The 23866-nt window shown below is 45.5% G+C and overlaps 1 protein-coding gene across 2 annotated transcripts in view; it reads right to left on the bottom strand.

Annotated features, from left to right (window-relative positions):
* The window catches only part of Stk36 (serine/threonine kinase 36), a 31548-nt gene that overhangs the window by 2185 nt on the left and 5497 nt on the right, over window positions 1-23866 (bottom strand). For both annotated transcript variants that reach the window (XM_035441036.1, XM_027397242.2), the window contains exons 7-26: window positions 22098-22191; window positions 21662-21831; window positions 21323-21510; window positions 20307-20406; window positions 15631-15774; window positions 11925-12104; window positions 10942-11039; window positions 10354-10459; window positions 9003-9153; window positions 8501-8628; window positions 7897-8001; window positions 7191-7289; window positions 7014-7102; window positions 6657-6720; window positions 6387-6497; window positions 4067-4141; window positions 2762-2933; window positions 2386-2533; window positions 2014-2161; window positions 740-1486 (exon numbers count right to left, since the gene is read on the bottom strand). In XM_035441036.1, the coding sequence (XP_035296927.1) occupies window positions 740-1486; window positions 2014-2161; window positions 2386-2533; window positions 2762-2933; window positions 4067-4141; window positions 6387-6497; window positions 6657-6720; window positions 7014-7102; window positions 7191-7289; window positions 7897-8001; window positions 8501-8628; window positions 9003-9153; window positions 10354-10459; window positions 10942-11039; window positions 11925-12104; window positions 15631-15774; window positions 20307-20406; window positions 21323-21510; window positions 21662-21831; window positions 22098-22191 (3117 nt within the window). The remainder of the gene's footprint in view (window positions 1-739; window positions 1487-2013; window positions 2162-2385; window positions 2534-2761; window positions 2934-4066; window positions 4142-6386; window positions 6498-6656; window positions 6721-7013; window positions 7103-7190; window positions 7290-7896; window positions 8002-8500; window positions 8629-9002; window positions 9154-10353; window positions 10460-10941; window positions 11040-11924; window positions 12105-15630; window positions 15775-20306; window positions 20407-21322; window positions 21511-21661; window positions 21832-22097; window positions 22192-23866) is intronic.

Here is a 23866-nt window from a genome sequence, read left to right as displayed (position 1 = left end):
AAAAAAAAAAAAAAAAAAAAAAAAAAAAAAAAAAGGAAAGCAGCAGAAGCTGACATCTGCTTCCCAGTGGGTCCCTCATTTCTGACCAAGTGTCTCTTTCCTTGTTTCCCCATATGGATTGTGGAAAACTCTTTTAGTGCCAGCAGTCACTCTGTCAGATGCCTGTGGTTCTACTGCTACCACACTGACCTATTCTACTCTGATGTGTGATTCCCTCTGGGTTCTTTAGAGACTCAATATTAAGCCGAAGAAGCAAAATAAGATGGTATTTGATGAGCACAGGCTATACACCCAGAATCACCTGGTAGCATTGTAACTTTAACAAGTCACTAAATTATTTATGCTTCCATTTGTTCACCCACAAACTGAGGGTAATAATAGTTTAAACCAGATAATAAAGGTGTAAAATGTTCAGCAAGGTACTAACAGCAAATACAGTTGGCATCTTTTTGGCCTCAGTATCTTCTGGTTTTCCCCATGTCCCTCCTTTTTTGTGTCTGGAAGAGATAAGCTGAGATCTTGGGATCTCAGGCATGTCCTAGCCAGGGGAGCTTTCCAGATCCCTTCCCTTCTCTAAGGTAGGAGAGGGTAAATGGGAAACCTATCTCCAACATACTGTCTTTGAATTTCTTATACCCAGACAAGGACATATTTTGCATTTCTAGGTGTCTTAGGTCCTCACAAATTATATTAGAGAAATGCTGTGAACTGCAGGGGCCTTTGGTCATCATGGCTTTACCTGATGAATACAGGGCTCTTGTCGGAGGCTCCGAAGGGCAATGAGGGCGGCCTCCTTGACAGCCGGCTGAGGGTCTCCACATGCCATATCTAGGAGCCTCTGGGGTACTTGGCACTGTAATAGTTCCTTGCCCAATCCTTCAGGTCCCAGATTGCCCAGAGCTGATGCAGCATTGCGCCGGATACCATCCTGAGGATCTCCAAGCAGCTGGGTCATACTGGGCACTGCAGCTGCCAGGGCAGGTCCCAAGGGACCAGCCTGGTAGGCTGCATTGCCCACAGCAAAGCTGGCACTGCGTCTCACGGCAGGGTCCTTGTCTCCAAGCCCTAGCAGCAAAAGGCTGAGCAGTCCAGCCTGACTCTGTAGTGCCCCACGGAGGGCCATGCTGTGTTGTAATAAGTGTCCCAGAAGCCTGTACGTACGAACCCGCACAGTGTTCTCTGAGTGGCCCAAGAGGTTTCGCAATGGCCGATAGGATTCGTCAGAGCCAGACAGGAGCTCCTGGATAAAAGACAAGTGGCTAGGGGACAGCACGCGGGCCGTGTGGGTCAACAGGGACAGAAGGTCAGAGATCATGCGGGGCTGATCACTTAGTAGAGCAATAGAGAGGAATGAGATGATGGTTCTAGAAGAGGTAGCCACTGTGTCCACAAACTGCTTGAGAGAGGTGGAATCCATGAGGGCCAGGCGTGTAAGGAGACCAATGGGCAGCTCTGCTTGTAACAGTGGAAGGTGGTGGCAGCAGACCTGGGAGAAATCAGAGTTCAGGTAAAGGGGTTAAAGAGAGGGACAGATACATTGCAATGGGGAAGCGAGAGCCCCAAAACTGGGCAAGAGAAATGCCTCAGGCAGCAGAGCCTCACCCCATAGCACAACATAAGAAACCCATATGGAGCCCAAGAGCAGTTCCTTTCGGCACTGACACCTGGCTCTGCCAGGGCGCAGTTTCTGCCTCCAAAGATCCAAGGCATATTGACAAAGAGTGCCAAGGCAGTGACTCCTGACCAAGGAGCTGAGCTACGGTGCTTGGCCTCCCTACTGAATTCCAAGAGAACCAGACAAGAGACCAGTGGACAGTGGAGATCTTAGCTCAGCTTCAGCTGAGTGCTTAACTGGGTCTGAGGGCTGCCTCCACTCCAACACGTTGGTCAAGCTAAATGCCCTACTCTTTGAGGGTCTAGGGGAGTCCTAGAGCTATTGGGATGTGAGTCAGAGGATACAACACTGACCATCTTCCTTTCCCACCATCACGCCTGGATAACTTCTCCAAGTACCTGCAGCAAGTAGACTGCAACTTCCGAGTCCCTGAGGTCGGCCAAGATGCCCACAAGGAGATCAGCATCCACATCCAGGGCAAAAGGGAAGCAGAGCAACTGGCACACAGAGAGTACCACCACAGGGAGAAACTCGGGCCCCTGAGGCCTAGGAAGCGAGCAAAACAGGCTTACCCTTTATATGATGCTTCCCTCCCTCGCTTCACACTTCCTCCCCCAGCTCCACTCTCCCAATCTCAGCAACTTTCCAGCCTAGTCCTTACCCCACGTCTAGCCTTATAACTCAAGCTGTCAGCTATCTGTCTCCTGCCCCCACCTCCACCTCTCCTTGTTGGCTCTGACTCTGAGTCTCCTGGTCTAGTTCAGACTCACGCTTGGCTCAGGTGATGCAAGAAACTGGGGGAAAGCAAGTGCTTCAGGGTCAGCATGAGGATACTTCCATGCTGGGACAGATGGGTCAGGCACAGCTGGGGCTCCTGGGTGAAGATGGCCATGGCCAGGCTCAGCAAGGCTGACATGCCTGAAAACAACAGAGAATGCAGACCTAGTGAGCAAGCAAGATGTCCAGATGCCCCTGATCACCCAAGGATCCCATCCTTTCTGCCCCCCATTGGTAAGCAGGTCCAGTACAGTCTCCGACACCCTCTTGCACACAGTAGAAGCAAGTATCTGTGGGCTAACTCAGTTCTAAGCTGCCTCCTTTTGAAAAGAAACCTCTACCAACAGAGCTGTGCTAAGAGAAAGACACCTTGGGGTGAAATCAGTGTCCAGTCTGGCTCTAGGCTGGGTGGACTTGACAGTGATAGATCGTCTTCCTGTACAGTCACCTCCTCAGGGAGCCTCAGGGCCATGGAAAAGCGGTGCCACAGAATGGTCCACACCTCGGAAGCAGCCACATCCCTGATCAGGCCAGGTTTCCCCTGTTTAAGAGGAGGATATGCACAAGTCAGGGGTCCAAATGCCTTTTGTCATTTCTGTTCCTAACCATATAGGGCAACAGAGCCTGAAATCATTCCTTCTGTCTTCCTAATATTTTTTCTTTTTACTGTTGAATTCTATTTATTTTTTCCCTTTTTTTAAAATTTAATTTAGAAACAAGCTTGCTTCACATGTCAATCCCAGCTCTCTCTCCCTGCCCCTCCACCCCCCACCTAATATTTCTGTATTTTTCTTCCTTTCTTTTCCTGTTTCCCCTTTATCTTTTCTCCTTCCCTCCCTCCCTTCCCTTCCTCCTCTTTAGAAAATAGCGTCTCATTATGTATTCAGGCCACCCTCGAAGTTAAGCTCCTCTCGCCTCAGCCTCAAATCCTAGGATTGTCACTCCGCCACCACACCCAGATTATGCTCCTCTCCTATCGTGATTTAGCCCAGTCTCTCAGCCGATGTATGCACCTATGGAAAACCAGGAAATTATCCTCTTCACATAGGCTCATGTCAAGGCCAAGCTGTGTACAGGCTTATTAAAAAACTTTCGTTGAGACAGGACCTATGTACCTCAGGCTAGTTTCAACGCCCAGCAAGATTTTATTTATTTATTATGTATACAACATTCTGCTTCCATGTACATCTGCACACCAGAAGAGGGCACCAGATCTCATAACGGATGGTTGTGAGCCACCATATGGTTGCTGGGAATTGAACTCAGGACCTCTGGAAGAGCAGTCAGTGCTCTTAACCACTGAGCCATCTCTCCAGCCCCCCTCAGGCTAGTTTCTAACTCACTATGTTGCCAAGGCTGTCCTGGAACTTCTTGATTCTCCTATCTTTGTGAAGAAATTTTTCATCTAAACAACAATAATAAAATCCATAAACCCAAACCTCAAGTCCAACCCCAGAGAAGCTGTTTATCTCCCTGGGGGAGTGCAGTTTAACAGCCCACTTCAGGGGGTCCTGCTGAGGGTGAGGGTGGGCGTGGGGATCAGGCTAGTAAGGTTAACAGCAGTGTAAGAGGATGGGCAAGCATGGGCTGCTTCTTCACTTCTATCCTCCAGTGGCTCTGAAATACGCCCAGTTCCTCTCTCTGTTTCTCCCCTATCTCACAGCACACCTGTACCTGTGTAAGGAGCTGAAGCAGAAGAATGAGGAGGCCATCGTAGAAGCCACAGCTACACGGAGGAGTCAGCCGGACCTGTTGGAGAGAGGCACTGGAACATAGATATTCAAGAGGGATGAGGTACACCAGGCAGGCTCCCAGCACCTAGGTGGGGAGTTTTGGATTTAGGAGTTTTGGTTCTTTCCTATTCTTTCATCATGTTCCTAAAACACACAGTCTAGTAGGATAAGTGTTTGGGTCCAAAAACAATTTCAGTTTAGGAAGATGTTTGTTAAGCAAGAAGTTGGTAAGACAGTTAATGTGCTTAACAGCACCCCCTAGAGGCAGGAGACATATTCAATATTTTAAAAGCAGGACTGGAATGTAGCTCAAGAGCAGAACCTTTGCCAAGGTTATACCAGGACCTGGGTTCAATCTCTAGCACTCAAAATAAGCAAACAAAAATGTAAAGACAGAAAAGGGAAGGAGAAAGGCAGGGCATCCTAAGAAGTGCAGGGCACAGCATACAGAAAAGCTGGTGGCATAAAAGTTCATAGTGAATTCTGGAAATGAATGACAACTCTTTAGAGCCCACTGGCATCAAATAGGTTGTGACAGTCTACAGCAGTGGTTCCCAACATTCCTGATGCTGCGACCCTTTAATACAGTTCCTCATGCTGTGGTGACCCCCCAACCATAAAATTATTTCATTGCTACTGCATAACTGCAATTTTGCTACTGTTATGAATTGTAATGTAAATATCTGATATGTGACACCCAAAAGGGTTATGCCTAGTAGGCTGAACTGTTTCCTATAAGCAGTGGGAAGCCATTAAAGATTTATGCAGCCTGACTTATGTTCCACATTATATACTATATATATATATATAATATATATATTATATATATATTCCGAGACAGGGTTTCTCTGTATTGCTTTGGAGGTTGTCCTGGTATTCACTCTGTAGACCAGGCTGGCCTTGAACTCATAGAGATCTACCTGCCTCCCGAGTGCTGGGAATAAGTCGTGAGCCACCAACGCCCAGCCCATTAGCAACATTTTGTAAAATACCGAGTTCACTGCTTTATTCTCAGAATTTAGGATAATTCAAAACACTTAACATACAATTCTATGTTCAAAAAACATCAGTTGAATAGATGGCCATATTTTCCCTTTTAAAAGCTCACTCTGGCGGGGCAATGGTGCCACACGCCTTTAATCAAAGCACTCAGGAGGCAGAGGCAGGCAGATCTCATGAGTTTGAGGCCAGTCTGGTCTACAAAGGGAGTTCCAGAACAGCTAGGACTATACAGAGAAACCCTGCCTTGAAAAGAGAGAGAGAGAGAGAGAGAGAGAGAGAGAGAGAGAGAGAGAGAATGTCACAAAGGGCCTGAAAAGGAAAATAAAGAAAGCAAAACAGGGGGCCACATCTATTAGGCTTCAACGTGGGTCTTTTAACAATGGGGAAACGATTGGTTTAAGGATATAAAACTGCAGTTGGACAAGAGGCATGGACTCTCTGAAGTCTTGAGGTCTACTGAGAGCATGATAAATATGGTTGATAACAATATGCTATATTTTAAAAGTTGTGAGATAGTATACTTTAAGTGTTCTCAAAACAAAAATGATGAATATGTGTGATATAACATGTTAATTGGTTTAATTTAGCCATGCCATTGTGAACATACTGTATTCTGTATCATAATTGTGCATGACTTTATTTATGAGCTAAATAAATGAATGAAATGAAAAAAAAAAAAACAGGGGGCCATATAATGGCCTGGGTTCCAGAAGAAAACACAGGGTATCAGCCACTTCTCCATGATCACTAAGGAGAAAAGGCAGGAAAGGTAGAGTGTACACTGCAGAAGAAAAGAAGAGGCTAAAGCATCAGGAAGGACTTCAACCACAAGAGCATGAGCTCCTGGAGGGTACTGAAGCAGGCAGGGAACCTCTCACCTCAGAAAACTGGAAAAGGGGGGACCTCTCACCTCAGATAACTGGAAAAGGGGGGACCTCTCACCTCAGATAACTGGACAAGAGAACCTCTCACCTCAGATAACTGGATAAGGGGAACCTTTTGCCTCAGATAACTGGGTAGCTTCATTTCTTTCCCTCCCTGCCTCCATCTTTGGAAGTTATGTATCAGAAGAGAGGCCCTGAGCAGCCCCGGCTTAGAGCAGCCCACTGTCTGGTGGAAACGGAAAGGAAGAAGGGCTTCTTGACACCATTCCCAATTTGTAGTTTCCTTCAGGCTTACTGGATTTGGTCTTTTCCCTCGAGGGCTGTCCTGGTGTTGGACTCAGAAGAAACATGTCTGGCCCTTCCCCAGTACCTCACCTCTGCAGGGGCAGACAAGGCATGTGCAGCTGCCGAGATCCACTCCTGGGGCTGGAGGTCAAAGATCACCCCTTGCTGACTAAGTTGTCCTAAGAGACAGGCCGCTGCATTCTGTAAGAAAGATAGAGGAAAAGAAGGATCATTTGAATCTGGTGTTCAGGACACAACAAAGATGCTTGCAGAAACAGCTGCAAATAGAACAATGGCTGCCTGCTCCCAAGAGGGTTAGACAAAGGTGTGAAAGGAGAAGGGAGAAAGCTGGAAACTCACCACAAGAGAGACGACATGTGAGTGGGTAAAAAGAGTAGCAACCTCACTGCCTAGCTTCTCCATTCTGGAATAGAGAGACACAATGTAGGGTGACAATGGGCTGATAAGTGGCCTTCCCTTTCCCTTGTACTGCACTCCCCACCTACGCCGCCGCTGCTGCTGCTGCTGGCTGGCTGCTGCCTGTCTACCTCCAAGGCCCAAAAGTGATGAGGACCCAGGCCTGTTCTTTGCAGGGAAATTCCACTCTCTCTGTCTCAGCCCTTTCTAGGAAAGGGCTAAGGGGTGCCATTCCCCATGTGTCAGGGACAGCTCTGTGGGAAGGAGACTTCAGTGGAGAGGCCTGACTTTATGACTCACCCAGAAGGCAAATCTTGGAGCCGAAAGACAAGAAGGGACAGGAGGTAGAGTGCCACCTCAGTCGACTCTTCCCAATCTGCTACTTTTACCTACAAAGGAAACCTGAGCTATCACAAAAACTTCTGCGTGACATGGACCACCATGAGACACCCAGCCATGTTGGTATCACTGGCTTACCTTGCCCTGGACCAACATCAGCAGTGACTCCAAGGCCAGGGGCTCTTGCCCCAGAATATGGCACAGGTGCTCACTAATATAGCAGCAGGAATAGAGAACCTAGGGAAGGTGATAGGATCTGTCAGTGGACAGATCAGCCTGGGTTCCTACAGTGGAAGGCTCAGCTGAAAAGCAGGCAAGCCTCTCAGTAGAGCTGGTGTCCACATGTGGGGGTTGTGACAGTTGTGACTGTCAATGACTGGAGTAGGAAGAGCCTAAGTAAAGCACACCTCTGAGTGTTTCTGTGAGGGCCTTTCCAAAGTGAGGAAAACCCGTCCTGGATGTGCATGGCATCATCCCATAGGCTGGGGCCTGGATGGAATGAAAGGGGAAAAGAGAAAACCAGACACCACACATATGCTTTCTCTCCGCTTCCTGGATGCCATCATGTGGACCGCCCTGCTCTTCTCAGCCATGCCTCCCCAAGGAACGTTTCTCCTTTATGAGTTCCGGCTACCCAGAACTCACTATGTGGATCAGGCTGGCAGGCTGGTCTCAAACTCACAGAGATCAGCCGCCCTCTGCCTCCTGAGTGCTGGGATTAAAGGTAAGCATCAGCATGCCTGGCTATGGATAAGTTTTTTTTCTCTCTCTCTCTTCCCCTCCCTTCCTTTCCTGGGAGTTAAAAAAAAAATCGGAAGTGTTGGGAGCTGTGGGAAGGAAGTACCTTGAGAAGGTGGAGGCACAGGATGTGATGCCGCAGACCAGAGACAAGGGACGGCCTCAGTTGGCTGCTGTCCTCAGTCAGCTGATTGGCCAAATGCCAAGAGACCTATGGAGACACACTCAACTCCACCCCCTCTCCCTTACTCCACTCCCATCCCTCACGTATCTGCAATTGGCCACAACTCTGACTCTTGCTGGCCCCTCTTAGGTTCACCAGAAATCTCAGGCCCCATTCTATTCCCAGTCTCTGTGGCCAGTGGAGAACTGAATCCTGCCCGAGTCTGGTCTTAATGTAGGCAGGTAGAAAGGAAAATGTTACTAAACTCAATCTGAAGCCCACCCCCCAAAGAAAAAAGAAAAACATAATGGCTTCCAATTGGCTACCCTACCACCTGGGCAGTTACTGCCGAGCTGGGTAGCCAACTCATGGAATTTTAGCCATCCCATAGTGAACAAGTGGCTCAGACCAGTGTGGGAGTGTCTGTTTCTAGAAATCCTGAGCAAAGAGATGTCCAAGCTTAGTTTTCTGTCTCTCAGCAGTTGTGAGCAGCCTCCCCAGTTCCCAAATTGCAGGGAAGAAAGAAGCAAGAATTTGGGTCTCAGACCTGCTCCTTGGCATCCCAACAGCTCGGCAGCCCCACAGGAGCAGTACACAAGGCTGCCAGGGCAGAAGAAATGGCTCCAGGTATATCTTCACACTGCTCCCGAAGTGGCTGGCTCACTTGTGGGGCTCCTACGGAGAAAGGGAAAGCATACTGGTAGGTCTGGTTGTTTCTCATAGATTCCCCCAGTCGGTCTTTTAGGACTTTGTTTTGTTTTGTTTTGTTAAGTCTTGCTTTGCTTTTTGGCTTTTTGAGACAGAATCTCATTATGTCCCAGTCAAGCCTTAAACTATGAAGTTGAAGATAACTGTGAACTTGAGCCTGCTGCCTCTGCCTCCAGAGTGCCATCAAACCCAGGGCTTCATGCTAGGCAAGCACTCCTCCAAATGAGCTACATTTCCAAGCTCAATTTACACTTTCTGAGGACCTGCCAAGTTCCAGGCATCATTCTAGATGATAGAAGTAGGAAGGACATAGGCTGGCCTATGAAAGAAGGTTGGCTCACCTGGCGGTGTGTGAAAAGGAAGCTGTGGAACTGTTAGGCCATGAAGGAGCCCATCCAACACAGCACGCTGTGTGGTCAACAGGCTGGAGTAAAAGGCATTGGAGATTGCCTGGCTGTTGCCATCCACAGCTTCACAAAGGACAGCAAAGCACTGAAGGGGAGAAGAGCAGAGACAGCAGGGCATCAGAAACCTGACTGGGCTTTAGTTAGAACCAAGAATACCTCAGGAACCCAAGGAAGGCATTAAGAGCCTAGGAGACAGGAGTCTAACCTAAGAATTCTCTACAGGGAAAATGCACCCACGGTCTTCCTGGTTGACAGAGGAGGATTTGAGGGTGAATCCTTCCCTTTCTCTTTTTCCTCCTACTGACACATGCATTCTCATTCTCTCTCTCTCTCTCTCTCTCTCTCTCTCTCTCTCTCTCTCTCTCTCCCCTCTCTCTCTTTTTCTGTCTCCTGAGATTCAACCAGTGCTGAAATTAAAGGTATGTTCCACTATGCCTGGCTTTTTAAAAATCTACTTATTTATTTGTTTGTTTATTTATTATGCCTATATTTATGGCCCCTGATGAATGCCAAACTACTCAATACCTCTGCATTTTAGATATGGTGCTCTTTCTATCTAGAGTGGCCCACCTTCCCTGTCCCACCCAAATTGGCAAGCTGCTATGCATTATCTATCTATCTATCTATCTATCTATCTATCTATCTATCTATCTATCTGCTTTTTGAGACAGGGTTTCACTGTATTGTGTAGCCCTGGCTACCCTGGATCTTGCTCTGTAGACTAGGCTGGCCTCAAACTCACAGAGATCCACCTAGCCTCCCAAGTGCTAGGATTATAGGTGTACACTAATACTGCCCAGCTGCTGCTATGCATTCTTTGAATGTAAGCACACCTGACTTCAGTCTTCAAGTCTCTTTGAGGACTCTGCAGGCAGAGCTAATGGCATCTTCTTTAGTGGTGCCTCTGCACCATGTACAAAGTTCTAATGGACTTCTCACTTACCCTTCTTGGCTGTTTTTTTTTTTTTTTCTCAAAACAGGGTTTCTCTATGTAGCTATGGCTGTCCTGGAACTCACAGTGTAGACCAGGCTAGCCTCAAGCTCACAGAGATCTGCCTGCCTCTGCCTCCTGAGTGCTGGGACTAAATAAAGGCATTCACCACCACAACTAATCCTACTTGACTATCTTTAGTCTCCTTCACGGTGGAGACTCTGTTACTCATGTGGCATACGGCACATGGTGAGAATTCAGCATTTGTTGTAGTAACACAATCATAAGAAAGACCCTGGAAGAAACACAGGAAAAGACAGGAAAGATAGAAATCTGGAAGCAAGAGATGATTACCATAAGGCTGTCCCTCCTAAACGTCTGCTCGGAGTCATCTGATTGGGTCAACAGCTTCCCCAACAATTCCAAAAAGAGGTTGGAAGCCTCCTGAAACACCTGTAGGCTGGGGAAGAATGAACTCATGGCATCTTCCCATCCTCCCACTAAAAGCCTGGATATGAGTATGGCAAATGGGTCAGTTCTGGAAAGGTAAGAGATCTTTGCTAAGGAACACACCAGACTGTTCCTCCTTTCAGCTCTGCTGACAGACACACAGACAGAGCGGGGGAGGCAGGCAGAGGGAGTTGGGGATCTCACATACACCATTCAAGCTCGTTCTCAGCTGTTTTCACATTCGGATCCTTCCATTGAGGCCCATTTATGCTGGGTGATTGCTGACTCTTAGAACCTGACTGTCCTGGGGCAAAGCTGCAAGTGTCTCAAGGTCCTTATGAGATCAACTAAATTCTGAATGCTAGTCAGCATATCTCTAACTCTGTCACACATCACCACTTCTCACTTGGTCTACTCCAATTGAGGAGGGGAAGAAATGGAGTAGAAACTTAACCACACTGGCCAGCAGGGCAGAGGTGTCTCTTCCCCCACCTGTCACCTGTCTGGCTCCTCTCCAGATTGAAGGTGCACGAAAAGTAGGCCTGTACCACAGCCACCAGGTCCCGTAAAAAGGCCCTATACCAAGGTTGCTATGAAGAAAGGAGAGAAAGGGCACATGAGGAATGGAGGCCAAAGACAAAGAGCAGCAATAAAGGTATGCAGAGTGCCGCTGAGCTGGCCAGGTGGAAAGGGGGAGGGAAGGAGAAAGTCATAAGGGTCAGCCAATGGGCTGCAGACCATCTGGAGATGCCATTTGACTTGAGCAACATGTGGGAGTAGAGCAGGGGCTACTTCCCATAAAACTATCCTCTTCAGTTTCTTATATTTACCTGAGTTTGATACTTGGCAGCCAAGGGCTGCCTTACTCTGCCTTACCACACCCTCATCATCTGGGGGTGGGGGCTGATCTCTGAGCTCAGCCATGTCAGGACCCAATGCAAAGAAGTAAAGTTTAGCCCCAGACACACTGAGTCTTGATCCTAAGCTCTCCCAGCTATCATATGGCCATCTGCAGTGACTGCAGGGGCTAATCTCCAAACCTCAGTGTCCTGCTTTGAAAACCAGATAATAAAACACAAGTCTAACCCTCTGAAGCAACTCTTCTCAATATTGGGAAACTACCCATTTTTTTTAACTCTGGTTTTATCTTTCTCTTAGAAAACCAGATCAGGCACATTGGCTCAAACTTCTACATGACAAGGGGCCGGAGCTGAGAAGATGCTCCATTTAGGGTGAGGATATCTAACATACTCTCTACTACTTAGACAGCTGTATCCCTACCTCGCCTTCTTCACTGACTGACACTATTTGTTTAGCCCCAGAAGGCATCAGAATTTGCAAGTGATGGTCTGCTAATTAGAAAAAGAAGGATAGAAGAGAAGAGGCAGTCAGGTCAAAAAGATGGCCACTCCAAGGGAAGTAGGCAAGGAAAAGGACCACCTCCTGTCTTCAGAGGCTGCTGGGCCGCTGTGTACCTTCTGGATACTGCTGCTCTCCTGGCTGTGTCTAAGGAGGCTGAGAGGCAGCCTGGGTAGTCCTGCCTCCTGGCAGAAGGAATACAAGAGCACAGAGTCACTGCAGCTGGACAGGAGACTGCTCAGGACACGGAGTGCAGGAAGCAGGTGGGAAGCATCCTCTAGGATGCCTTTCAGGATCTGGAGAACATGAGAGAAAGAGACAGCAATTGGTATAATTACAGTAAAAGAAGAAGAGAATGGCTTCTGAATGGCTCCAAGGAGTTAGCAGAATAGACCAAATGTCTGCATCCCTACCTGGAGGAGCTAAAATGCCAGGGAGGGAGAACAGAGGCACAGGGAAACTGCACCAGAGAAGATGACTATGGAAGGTCACCTGACATGGAACACCAGTAACCGAGAGGCAGGGGACCTCAAGATCTGTCCACCAGACCCAGTACCATTGTTCCCTCACTTCAGTAGCCCTTCACCTTAAAGATAACAATAACATGGAGGCTGGAGAGATGATTCAGAGGTTAAGAGCACTGGCTGTTCTTCCAGAGGTCATGAGTTCAATTCCCAGCAACCACATGGTGGCTCACAACCATTTATAATGAGATCTGGCACCCTCTTCTGGTGTGCAGGCATGCATGCAGACAGAACACTGTATACATAATAAATCTTTTTTTAAAAAAGATAACAATAACAGCAACAACTACAATAAATAAAACAACAGATATGAAAAATAAAAACAACAGATACGAAACAATGTTATTTAACTCCAGAGAAACAAGACATCATTCAGCTCTAGACCAAGGACTGCTGACATTTCACATGCCAAATTTAGCCCAACACATATCTGTATGCAACCTGCATTCAAAGGATAGTACCATACTTTTAAATAGTTATTCTTCAAAAGAATAACATTGACACCAAATGTCTTACAGTTTGTCATTCTCATAACATTGACATCAAGTGTCTTATAGTTCAGCATTCTCAATTTTGACATTTATTATCCCATTGCCCAGTGTGTAGTAAAGAAAACTATTTGTTTTAAAGACAGGGAACTGATGCATCTATATAGATCAGGGCCCCATCAAACATCAATCTAGGTCTTCGTGAATTCTGATCCAGGGAGTCAGCAGCCAAAGACTTCCTGTTTTCTGAGAGGCAGAGGCTGGGCTGGTGAGATGGCTCGGCAGGTAAAGTGCTTGCTGCATAAGCCTGATGATCTGAGTTCTAGCAGAACCCACTTAAAGGTAGAATAGAGAACTGACCCCACAAAGCTGCCTCTGCCATCTGTCTACTCATGCACCATAGCGTGTGCCCCAAATTCATTCATAATAACTGGTTAATTTATTTTAAACAAACAGAGGTCCCATTATGTTGCCCAGGCTGGTTTCAATCTCCTGGGCTCAAGAAACAACCTGAACCAGGTGTGGAGATGTACACCTTTAATCAAGGCAGGGGTAGAGGTAGGGCAGGAGCAGAGGCAGAGGAATCATTTGTGAATTCAGGGCTAGCCTTGTAGAGAGACCCGGTCTCAAAAAGTGTGGTGGGTGGTTGGAGAAAAGAAACCATCTGCCTAGCTTCTCAGGTTAGAAAAAGAGATTTCAGTCTGCTTTCCCACATTAGAAATGCTCCAATAGCCGGGCAGTGGTGGTGCATGTATTTAATCCCAGCACTCAAGAGGCAGAGGCAGGTGGATCTTTGTGATCTGAAGCCAGCCTGGTCTACAAAATGAGCCTAGGACAGCCAGGGCTGTTACATAGAGAAACCCTATCTCAAAAAACAAACAAACAAAAAAAAACAAAAAAACAAAAAAAAAAAAGAAAGAAAAGAAAAAGAAATGGAGGGAGGGAGGGGAGGAGGGAGAGGGAGGGAGGGAGGGAGGATGAAAGAAGGAAGGAAAAAAGGAAAGAAAAGAAATGCTCCAACAGTAGGACGACAATTGTTAGATCCAGGAAATAAGAGCAAGGTGCCAATATAATTCAGTGGGAAAAGAAGAATTTTTTTTCAAAAACACACAAAGAGATGAACTTACTTCATGATCAAACATTAACTCAAAATGGGTCAGAGACCTATGTAAGTTTTTATGGAACATTTAGAAAATCTTCAAGCCAGGGCTACATAGTGAGACCCAGCCTCAACAAGAAAAAATGTGGAAACAAATCAATGGCCATCAGGTGGTGAATTAAAGAATAAAATGTTATTTGTACTTAGCAGTATAAAGTGAAAAGGTTGAGACCAGTGAGATGGTTCAGTGAGTAAAGGTGTTTGCTTCCAAGCCTGGCAACTTGAGTTCAATCCCTGGCACCCACAGGATAGGAGGAGAGATCCAACTCCAAAAAAGTGCCATTTGACATCCATACCTGTGCCAACGAACAAGTACCCCTATCTATTCACAAGTAAATGTCATAAACACTTTTTAAAGAAATTAAAGAGGCTTGGGGTAAAGCTCAGTGGAAGAGTGCTTGCCGCACATATAAAAGCCCCTGAGTTCATCTCAGCATCGCAAAATAACTAGCTAGATAAATAAGAATGAAATACTGCTATGTGCTATGCCATGAATAAACTTCAAAGACAAGCCAGTCATGGAAGTGCATAACTTAAATCCCAGCACTAGGGAGGCAGAGGCAAGCAGATCTCTGTGAGTTCAAAGTCAGCCTGGTCTACATAGTGAGTTTTAGGACAGCCAGAGCTACATAGTGAGACCCTCATTGGAAAATAAATAATTATTAAGAAAAAAACTTAAGCTGGGCATTGGTGGCGCACACCTTTAATACCAGTACTCGGGAGGCAGAGGCAAGTGGATCTCTGTGAGTTCAAAGCCAGCCTGGTCTTCAAAGTGAGTTCCAGGATAGGCTCCAAAGTAATACAGAGAAACCCTGTCTCAAAAAAAAAAAAAAAAAAAAAAAGGAAGAGACAGGAGAGAAAGTTCTTACTGTACAAACATGAGGACCTGAGTTCACATCCCCAACACCCATGTAAAAAGCAATATGCCAATCAATCAGGGGAGAGAGAGCTACAGGGGGATTCCCAGGGCTTGGTAACAAGCCAGTCTACTGGAACCAGTGAGCCCTAGCTTCAGTGAGAGATCCTGACTCAAAACAAATAAAAGATGAAGAGAGATAGAGGCTGACACCTAACATTGACCTCTGGCCTCCACACCCACAGGCACACATGTGTGGGCATACACTGACACATAAAATGTGTATTAAATGAGGGAAATAAACATAAACCAATATTTGTTAAGTTCCTAGGAGGGAAGAGCACTGTTCTGGAGATGCAAAGAAGGGCTTTAGGAGGAAGGAGCCTAACTTTTAATGCTAATTAAAATGTTGCCCCTAAAAAACCAAAACCAAAATCAAATAAAACTCAATCATCTCATTAGATACCTACTGTATACTTGTGTAATTATAGTTTCACTTTTTCAACAAAAATTTTGTGGAACTATGTTTGCTCTCACTTTGTAAGTACAAAAGAGCCTCAATTTTTGCCTCTTGGCCCATGCTGCCCACAGTGTTTGCTATGAAGAAGCTCACTGGTTCCTGTTCTAGACGGGTATTTTTTTTCCCTTTAGAAAGAGAAATCTGAGGCCTGCTCTGTGTTCTTCTGAGCTTTTCCTTGAAAGAAATGGAACAGGACAGCCTCTCTGTCTCCTTATGGTGGTGACATCATCTCCGAAGACTGTCCCAATCCTTCCACAGCCCCTTCGGATTGTTACCTGCTCGGCAGTCCCACGAAGCTGACTCTGGATGCGCTGGCAGAAGTCAGGATTACACAGAAGAGTGAGAGGGGCCTTCAGATGCACTGGCACAGGCTCGGTAGTCTCCAGGAACCGTTGCCACTCGTCATCGCTGTCTGGCTCCTGAGCATTTGGAGTGAAAGAGGTCAAGAGGATTAAGTGCTGGGTCATAGCTTCAACCCCAGATTAGAGACTGAGTGGTTTATGAAGTAACAAAAGTAGCCTGTGGCTCCTTCAGCACAGGAGTGCATTGTCAGACACTGTCAAGAAAGACACAATGGGCAGTATACAGGGGTCTTGAAAAGCCCCTTGTGGAGCACCGGGGTATATGCATAAAGAGGTACCTAGAAGTGTCCAGTACAGCATGGCTGATAATGACAAAACATGGAAATGTCGTAAAGCCATTTGGGAAGGGAATAGTAAGCCATGGTCTGTCTCTATCAGGAACTTCTAGGACGTCTTTAAATAGATCACATTACTAAGGATTGCCTGCTATAGGATTTCTACCCAAAATACACAGGCTGACTCTAATCACAAAAGAACAATTTGAGGAGCACTGCAAAATCATTCCATTGTATACTGTTCTGGCTGGGCATATTTCAAGTGTATTCTCTCAGAGTTTCATGTTTTAAGTTCCTAGTCTCAGCATGGTAGCATTCAGAGATGCTGAGACGACCCTGCAGGAAACACTAAGATCTCCCTTCCCCTGGACCCTCTGCTCTGCAGCAGGAACTGAATGCTAGGCCATGAATATCCAAGGCAAGAGGCAAGCAGCATGCATTATCCCACTGAGCCACATACCCAGACAGTAAAATACTTTTTCTTTTCTTTTCATTTTTTTTTTTTTTTGAGACAGGGTCTCACTATGTAGTTCTCTGTAGACCATGCTGCTGGAACTCACAGAGATCCACCTGTCTCTGCCTCCCAAGTGCTGAGACTAAAGGCATGCGCCACTCCTGGTTCAAAGTGAAATTTCTGACTATAATAGTGCAAGGGAATGACTTTATTCTTAGGAAATATGAACCAAGTATTTTGAGGTAGAAAGGCATGTCTGCAAATTGCTTCAAACTGATTTTAAAAAGACAGTATGTCCATTATTCATGGAGACTCATAAAGCAAATGTGACAAAATTGTGACAGGTGACTGAATCTGGGTGTGGGGAAGACTACAGCTTGAATGTTTTTGTCTTCTCTAAACTACTTTGTGTTGGTAATTTAATTTTCAAAGCAAAGGTGTTGGAAAGTGGAGCCTAATAGGAGGGTTTTTTTGGGGAGGGGTGGCTTTTTTTTTTTTTGCCAAGAGCTCCAACACTATACACTAATTCATGCTGCTATAAAAATAATTTCCAGGGGCTGGATTGATGGCTCAGTGATTAAGAGGTCTGAAGGACTTGGGTTTGATTCCCAGCATGGTGCTTCAGAACCCTCTGTAACTCCAGTTCCAGGGGATCCAATGTCCTCTTGTGGCCTCCATAGGCACCAAGCAGGTACCTGGTGCACAGACATACATGCAGGCAAAATATAATAATTTTTAACTGTTTCTAGAGCTAGGTCTTGAGGTTCACTCCTATAAAGCCAGCATCCTGGAGGGTGAAGTAAGAGTGCTGTGAATTCAAGGCCAGCCTGGGCTACATAGTGAGAACCTGACTCGATTTTCTACAACATGGAAACAGCATTCTTCCCACTTCAAAGGATGTGGTACTCAAGGTACCATCTTGAAAGCACAAGATTGAGCCTGCCAACATGTTCACTTCAGACTTCCCAATAAATCTTTGTTCATTACAAATTACCCAGTCTCCAGCACCTGACTCCAGATCCACATCATCAGGGACTCTGTCACTCAGTGAAGCCAGCAAGAGAAAAGCCAAGGTTTTGAACTATAAAAGAAAGACCATGGCTGGACAGATGGCTCAATGGTTAGGTGCACTGACTGCTCTTCCAAGGGACAGGGGGGTTCAATTCCCAGCACCCACATGGCGGTTTACAGCTCTCTGTAGCTCCAGTTCCAGGGGACCTGACATCCTCACCCAGGCATACATGAAGGCAAAACACTAATGCATATTAAAATAAATAAACAGATTTAAGAAAAAGACAAAACACAACAATGACAACGACAATAAAAATAACAACAAAACCAAACTGTGTTGGCTTTGACAGGATCTGTAAAAAACACAATTGCATTTAAATTTCTGATAAAACCAAAACACATGAATTCTACCAGGTCCATTTCATGTACAACATGTAGGTATGTGGTAGAAGAGTAAGAAGGCATGTTGCCATTTTTCTTTGAAACTACAATTTTTGTCTTTTCTTTCTTTTTTTTTTTTTTTTTTTTTTCCGAGACAGGGTTTCTCTGTAGCTTTGGAGCCTATCCTGGCACTCGCTCTGGAGACCAGGCTGACCTCGAACTCACAGAGATTCACCTGCCTCTGCCTCCCGAGTGCTGGATTAAAGGCGTGCGCCACCAATGCCCGGCTGAAACTAGAATTTCTTTCTTTTTTTTTAAAGATTTTATTCATTTATTATGTATACAACAATCTGCTTCCATGTATATCTGTACACCAGAAGAGGGCACCAGATCTCATTACAGATGGTTGTGAGCCACCATGTGGTTGCTGAGAATTGAACTCAGGATCTCTGGAAGAGCAGTCAGTGCTCTTAACCTCTGAGCCATCTCTCCAGCCCTGAAACTAGAATTTCTAAAGTGCTTTATTTATATATAAAATCTCTCTCTGTGTGCACATGCACGTGTGTGTGTGTGTGTGTGTGTGTGTGTGTGTGTGTGTGTGTGTGTGTGTAAGCCACAGAGTACACAGAGTGTCAGTCAGAGGACAACTTTTAGGAATAGGTCCTTTCTTTACACCATGTGAATTCAAGTGATTCAACTCAGGTTTATAGTCTTGTGGCACGTGCCTTTACCTGAGGAGTCATCTCAAATCTGAAATGCTTAATATACTATGCATTGGTGTTATGTAATAATTTCTTCCTAGATAAAATTTCCCTTCTTGGAGGAAAGGTAGTTAGAGCACAGGGTGTCCTAAGAGAAGTGAAACAAACATTCGTCTGTAGGGATCTCTCAAGTTGGGAAGAAAACAACTGAACCCCAGGAAGTTCCTGAAACTGAATGGATTGACTAGGTCCTTCCCTCTCTAGTAAGGACTACTGAGAGATATTTTTGAGGTAGCTGACCATAAGAGGCAGAGAGACAGACCAGCCAAAAAAAAAACCTGAAAAGGCAGACACTGACTGAACTGTCTGGAAGAGGTTCAGACCAACAGAACTGCCTGGAAGGTGTGCAGATACTTACAGTTCCCAGCTTTTGTGAGCTGTCACTCATGCTGGGATGGGCTTATGGAGATGCAGCTGTCTTTGAGTCATTTCTGCTCCTGTAACCCTCACCCATACTCCTGTAAGTAACCCCAATAAAAACCTATTGGTTAAAAAAAAACAAAACAAATTACCCAGTCTCTGGTATTTTGTTTTGGCAACACAAAATAGACAGAGATAAGGGTAAGGGTATAAATGGTGTCTATGTATTCTCACATTTATTTTATTTATTTATTTGGGATTTTTTTTTGAGACAGGGTTTCTCTGTATTGCTTTGGAGGTTGTCCTGGAACTCACTCTGTAGACTAGGCTGGCCTTGAACTCACAGAGATCTGCCTGCCTCTGCCTCCCAAGTGATGGGACTAAAAGGCGTGCGCCATCAATGCCCAGCTATAATTATTTTTTAATGTGTTTGTCTATATATATATGTTTATGCACGATATGCATGCCTGACGCCTGAGGTCAGAAGAGATATTGGATCTCTTGGAACTGGAACTGTGGATGGTTGTGATCTACCACATAGGTAGTATGAACTAAACCAGGGGCTTCTACAAGAACAAGTGCTATGTGTGTGGGGGAGGGGGCAGAGACAGGGTTTCTCTGTATAACAGCCATGGCTGTCCTACAACTATTCTGTAGACTAGGCTGGCCTTGAACTCACAGAGATCTGCCTGCCTCCGCCTCCCAGAACAAGTGCTCATAACTGCTGAGCTCACTGCTCCAGCCCCGTGATTATTCAAGTTGAAATTATTTCAAAATTTCAAAATTAAAACTCTAAAATAGACACAAAAGGCCAAGGAAGAAATACATGCTCTGATGTAGAAACATGCCCTAAAATAGATCATATGGTAAAAGAAGCATGATGCAAGAAATAAACAGGATTAAATCCAATAATGCAGAAACAGCCCATTGCACATATACATACATGTGAAGTTCAGAGAGTCTGAAAGTAGACAGATTAGTAATGGTAGCCATCTCTGGAAGTGAGGTAAGGTTCAACCTTCATTTTTGTTTGTTTTCTTATTGTTGTTTTGTTTTTTGTTTGTTTGTTTAGGTAAGGCTCCATTATGTAGCCCAGGCTAGCTAGATACTTCTGGGCTAAGAAGATTCTCTTCTCTCAACCTCTGCAAAAACTGGAACTATAGGGAACGTGCTAACCTTTAGAACCTCCAATCTTATCTGTGCATCCTAATTTTTGAGAATCACATGTTCACATAATATGTAATTAAAATTAATAAACCTGTAACAACATCATTTTTAATAAAAGGGAGCTTGCATTCATAGCTCATACTACTGTAGAAAAGCACTCATTTAGACCTAATGCCCCACCTCATTTTCTAGATCCATTGCATCAGTGTTCTGCTGGCCCATCGTCTCTGGCCTCAACTCCGGGAACACTTGTTCACACTCCAAGGTGATGTGGTCTTCCCTGCCAAAGCAAAACCAGAGTAAGATGACTTCTGGACCTGTGAGACTTAAGGTTTGTTGCCTTGTAGCTCCCTCAAGGCTTAGGAAAAAGCCTAGGAAGATCAGTCATACAAACAGGTAGAGGGCATTTCTTTGCAGGGGGGGTGGTTATGGGATGTGGTCAGTTCAGTACATGTTAACATTCACACACACACTTTTTTTTTTTTTTTTTGAGACAGGGTTTCTCTGTGTAGCTTTGAAGCCTATCCTAGCACTCTGTCTGTAGACCAGGCTGGCCTCAAACTCACATAGATCTGCCTGCCTCTGCCCCCCCCCCCAAGTACAGGTATTAAAGGCATGCGTCACCACTGCCCGGCCACACACAGATTCTTGACTGCCCTTCCCAGCTTGATCCTACTCTTAAGGAGACTTGATTTTTTTTCACCCATTACTTTCCACTCAAATATTCTTCCCTTGTGGACAGAAATGCTCATTGTCATTTCAAAGCACAACTGAGACAGGAAGACAAAAATCCTCAAGTTTCCTGATGTGTCAAGAAATAATTAGAGGGCCTGGAGAGATGGCTCAGTAGTTAAGAGCACTGGCTGCTCTTCCGGAGGATCCAGGTTTGATTCTCAGCACCCATATATTAGCTTACAATTGTCTATAACGCCAGTCTCAGGGGATCTAATGCCCTCTTTTGGCCTCTGAAGGCACTATACACATATGATATGCAGGCCAAACACCCATACATATAAAATAAAAATAAAAAAGTAAACCAGAAATAATTAGAACCCAAGAACTTAGGATTTAAACTTCTAAAGCCCTTTCTATGTTTAGGCAAAGGCTAGTGACAAAGCCATTTAATGTTTTCTTTAATTGTTCTGCTGATAACTCCCTGCCTCTCCAACACACATACACCGTTTTACCCTTCTCACCGAGGTGTGGGGGGTGCTTCTCCAGCCACCCAGTCTTCCCAGTTGCTCTTCATTTCTGAGTCCAATATACTAGCCAAGAGGCTTGATTCTTGAGGAGAAGCCTTTAGTTCAGGCACAGGGGCTGAGCCAAGAGTCACCTTGCTGAGCCTCTCTTCTGGTTCAAGGGCAGGTCCTGCATTCTGTTTTTTCTATAAGGGGTGGGTAGGAGACAAGAGAATGATTTGGGCAGTATGGATCCTATTTCTATCCTTTTGCCAATTCTCTAAAAGTCACCTCTTTCTCCATCTCCCCAAAGTCACTAGCCTGTTTGCGTCATATATTTTTCTCTGACCCACACACCTTCTGCTTGGCTTTTTCAGCCATGTGTTTACAGGCCTGGCGCAGGATGCGAGACTGGTTACCCTTGGGTGCCAGCCGATGGACCTGTTCATCCTTTAGGACCTGCAGTTCTGGAGGTAGGCGACTCGTAAACGGGGTGCCCAGATCTGAGCCTGCTGGCTCAGTTATTACTGCAGAGAGGGAAGAGGAGAGGACATGACTCTTCTAGGTCTGTGACCACCATGGCTACTTGGCCAGGGACAACTTCAGTGTCTCTAGGACCCTGTGGAAAGCAGCCATTTTGACAAACAAAAAAGCACGAGTGGTAAAAGCTAGGCTATAGAAGAAAGAAGTCCAAGCTGGGGAGGAATGAGGTGTGTGGCATCAGACAGTTAGGAAGGTGGAAGATGAGAAAATGCTATGAATGGCCAGAGCCCTGGGAACCCTGATGACTCACTGGTGACACGGCCAGCAATAAAGGGGTGATGCAAGAGGTCTGGCCAGGACAGACGATGCCGGGGATCCTTGGTGAGCAACCCCTGCAGGAAGTTCTGTGAAGAGAAATAAAACATCATCAGCCCTTCCTGCACTTCCTTCTAGGCTCTCCCTAAGTTCTCAGCGGTGCTGGCAAGCCAGCTCCTGCATCTGTTCTTACAGCCACTCAAACATACCTTTAACAACTGTCCCCAGCCGGGTGTTGGTGGCGCACACCTTTAATCCCAGCACTCGGGAGACAGAGGCATGTGGATCTCTGTGAGTTCGAGACCAGCCTGGTCTGCAAGATCTAGTTCCAGGACAGCCTCCAAAGCCACAGAGAAACCCTGTCTCGAAAAACCAAAAAAAAAAAACAAAAAAAACAAAAAACAAAAAACAAAAACCATCCCCTTTAATTCCAGGCAGACCACTGCCCTCAACTCCTAAGGAGCCATGACTGATATTCACAGATGTTCCATAACCCTGAAGTAAAAACAAATCTTCATGCCACAAACTTTGAAGAGTAGGGAGAAAAATCCAGAAGAGGGATGTCACTTCACAGTCATCTTCAGAAACCAAACATTCACAGTCACAGATTGATTGTGGATGGTTATGAACTGATGCACCCATGACTAAACACATACACAAATAAGCAGTGGCTCAAGGATGTGTTTGGGAACACTCAACAACAGAAAACTTCAGTGAATTTTCAGATGGAGGAGGGACGGAAAGGGTGTATCTGATAAGAAGAAACCCTTAATTAGATCTGAAACAAGAAGAGAAGGTAGGTGCTGCAGAGATAGCTCAGTGGTTAAAAGCACTTCCAAATGAGATGAGTTTTGTTCCCAGCACCCTTGTCAAGCAGCTCATAACTGCCTGTAACTAGCTCCAGGAGACAATGCCTCTGGCCTCCAGGGGAACTTGCACTAACACATACACACTTGAAAATGGAGGGCTACTCTCTCAGCCTAGATAGAGGGGGGAGGGCCTCAGTCCTGCCCCAAATGTTGTGATAGGCTTTGATGATCCCCATGGGAGGACTCACCCTCCCTGAGGAGTGGATGGGGAATGGGAGGACTGGAGGGAGAGGGAACTGGGATTGGTAAGTAAAATAAGATTGTTTTTAATTTAATTTAAAAAAAACAAAAAAAACTTTTAAGAAAGAATGCTTTTTAAAAATATAAATAAATAAACCAAATACAAGTTATTAATAGGCTATGAATACTGTTCTAAAATGTGGTGACTTGTTTTACTATAGCTATTGCTGAAGATTCCTGCGTATCTACCCAAGGAAGAAAGAATATTCTAGGTATACTTCCCTCATTTAAAGCTCATTTATTTAACTTTTTTGAGAATTATTTGGGCACCCCGACTATGTAAGTTAGCAAAAACATGTCCCCTTCCATCTTAGATAAGCCAAAGGAAACCTGCATTGAGACTTTATTCTGGGAGAAGACTGTATTTGAATTCCATTGAGGCCCACAACCTTGTCCTAGATAAGAAATGAGTATAACAAACTCCTCTTCTCTCCCCCACCAACCTGCTGGGACAAAGTTACAGTGAGTAGGTACCACTTCCCATCACCCACCCCTAATCACCAGCCACTCTAATAACTGAAGAGCACTGAAAACAGTGTGGGGAGCAGCTGGGTTGCATCTGATACTGTATCTGGTAGGGGGTCAGTGGAACTGGAGACACATAAAAGCCCAGCAGCTCTTTCCTTCCTACTGTGATAGAGCATAGCTTGTCAGC

The sequence above is a fragment of the Cricetulus griseus genome, chromosome 2, assembly GCF_003668045.3.
Source record: "Cricetulus griseus strain 17A/GY chromosome 2, alternate assembly CriGri-PICRH-1.0, whole genome shotgun sequence".
Lineage (NCBI taxonomy): Eukaryota > Metazoa > Chordata > Mammalia > Rodentia > Cricetidae > Cricetulus > Cricetulus griseus.
This window is presented reverse-complemented; position numbering and strand designations above follow the sequence as displayed.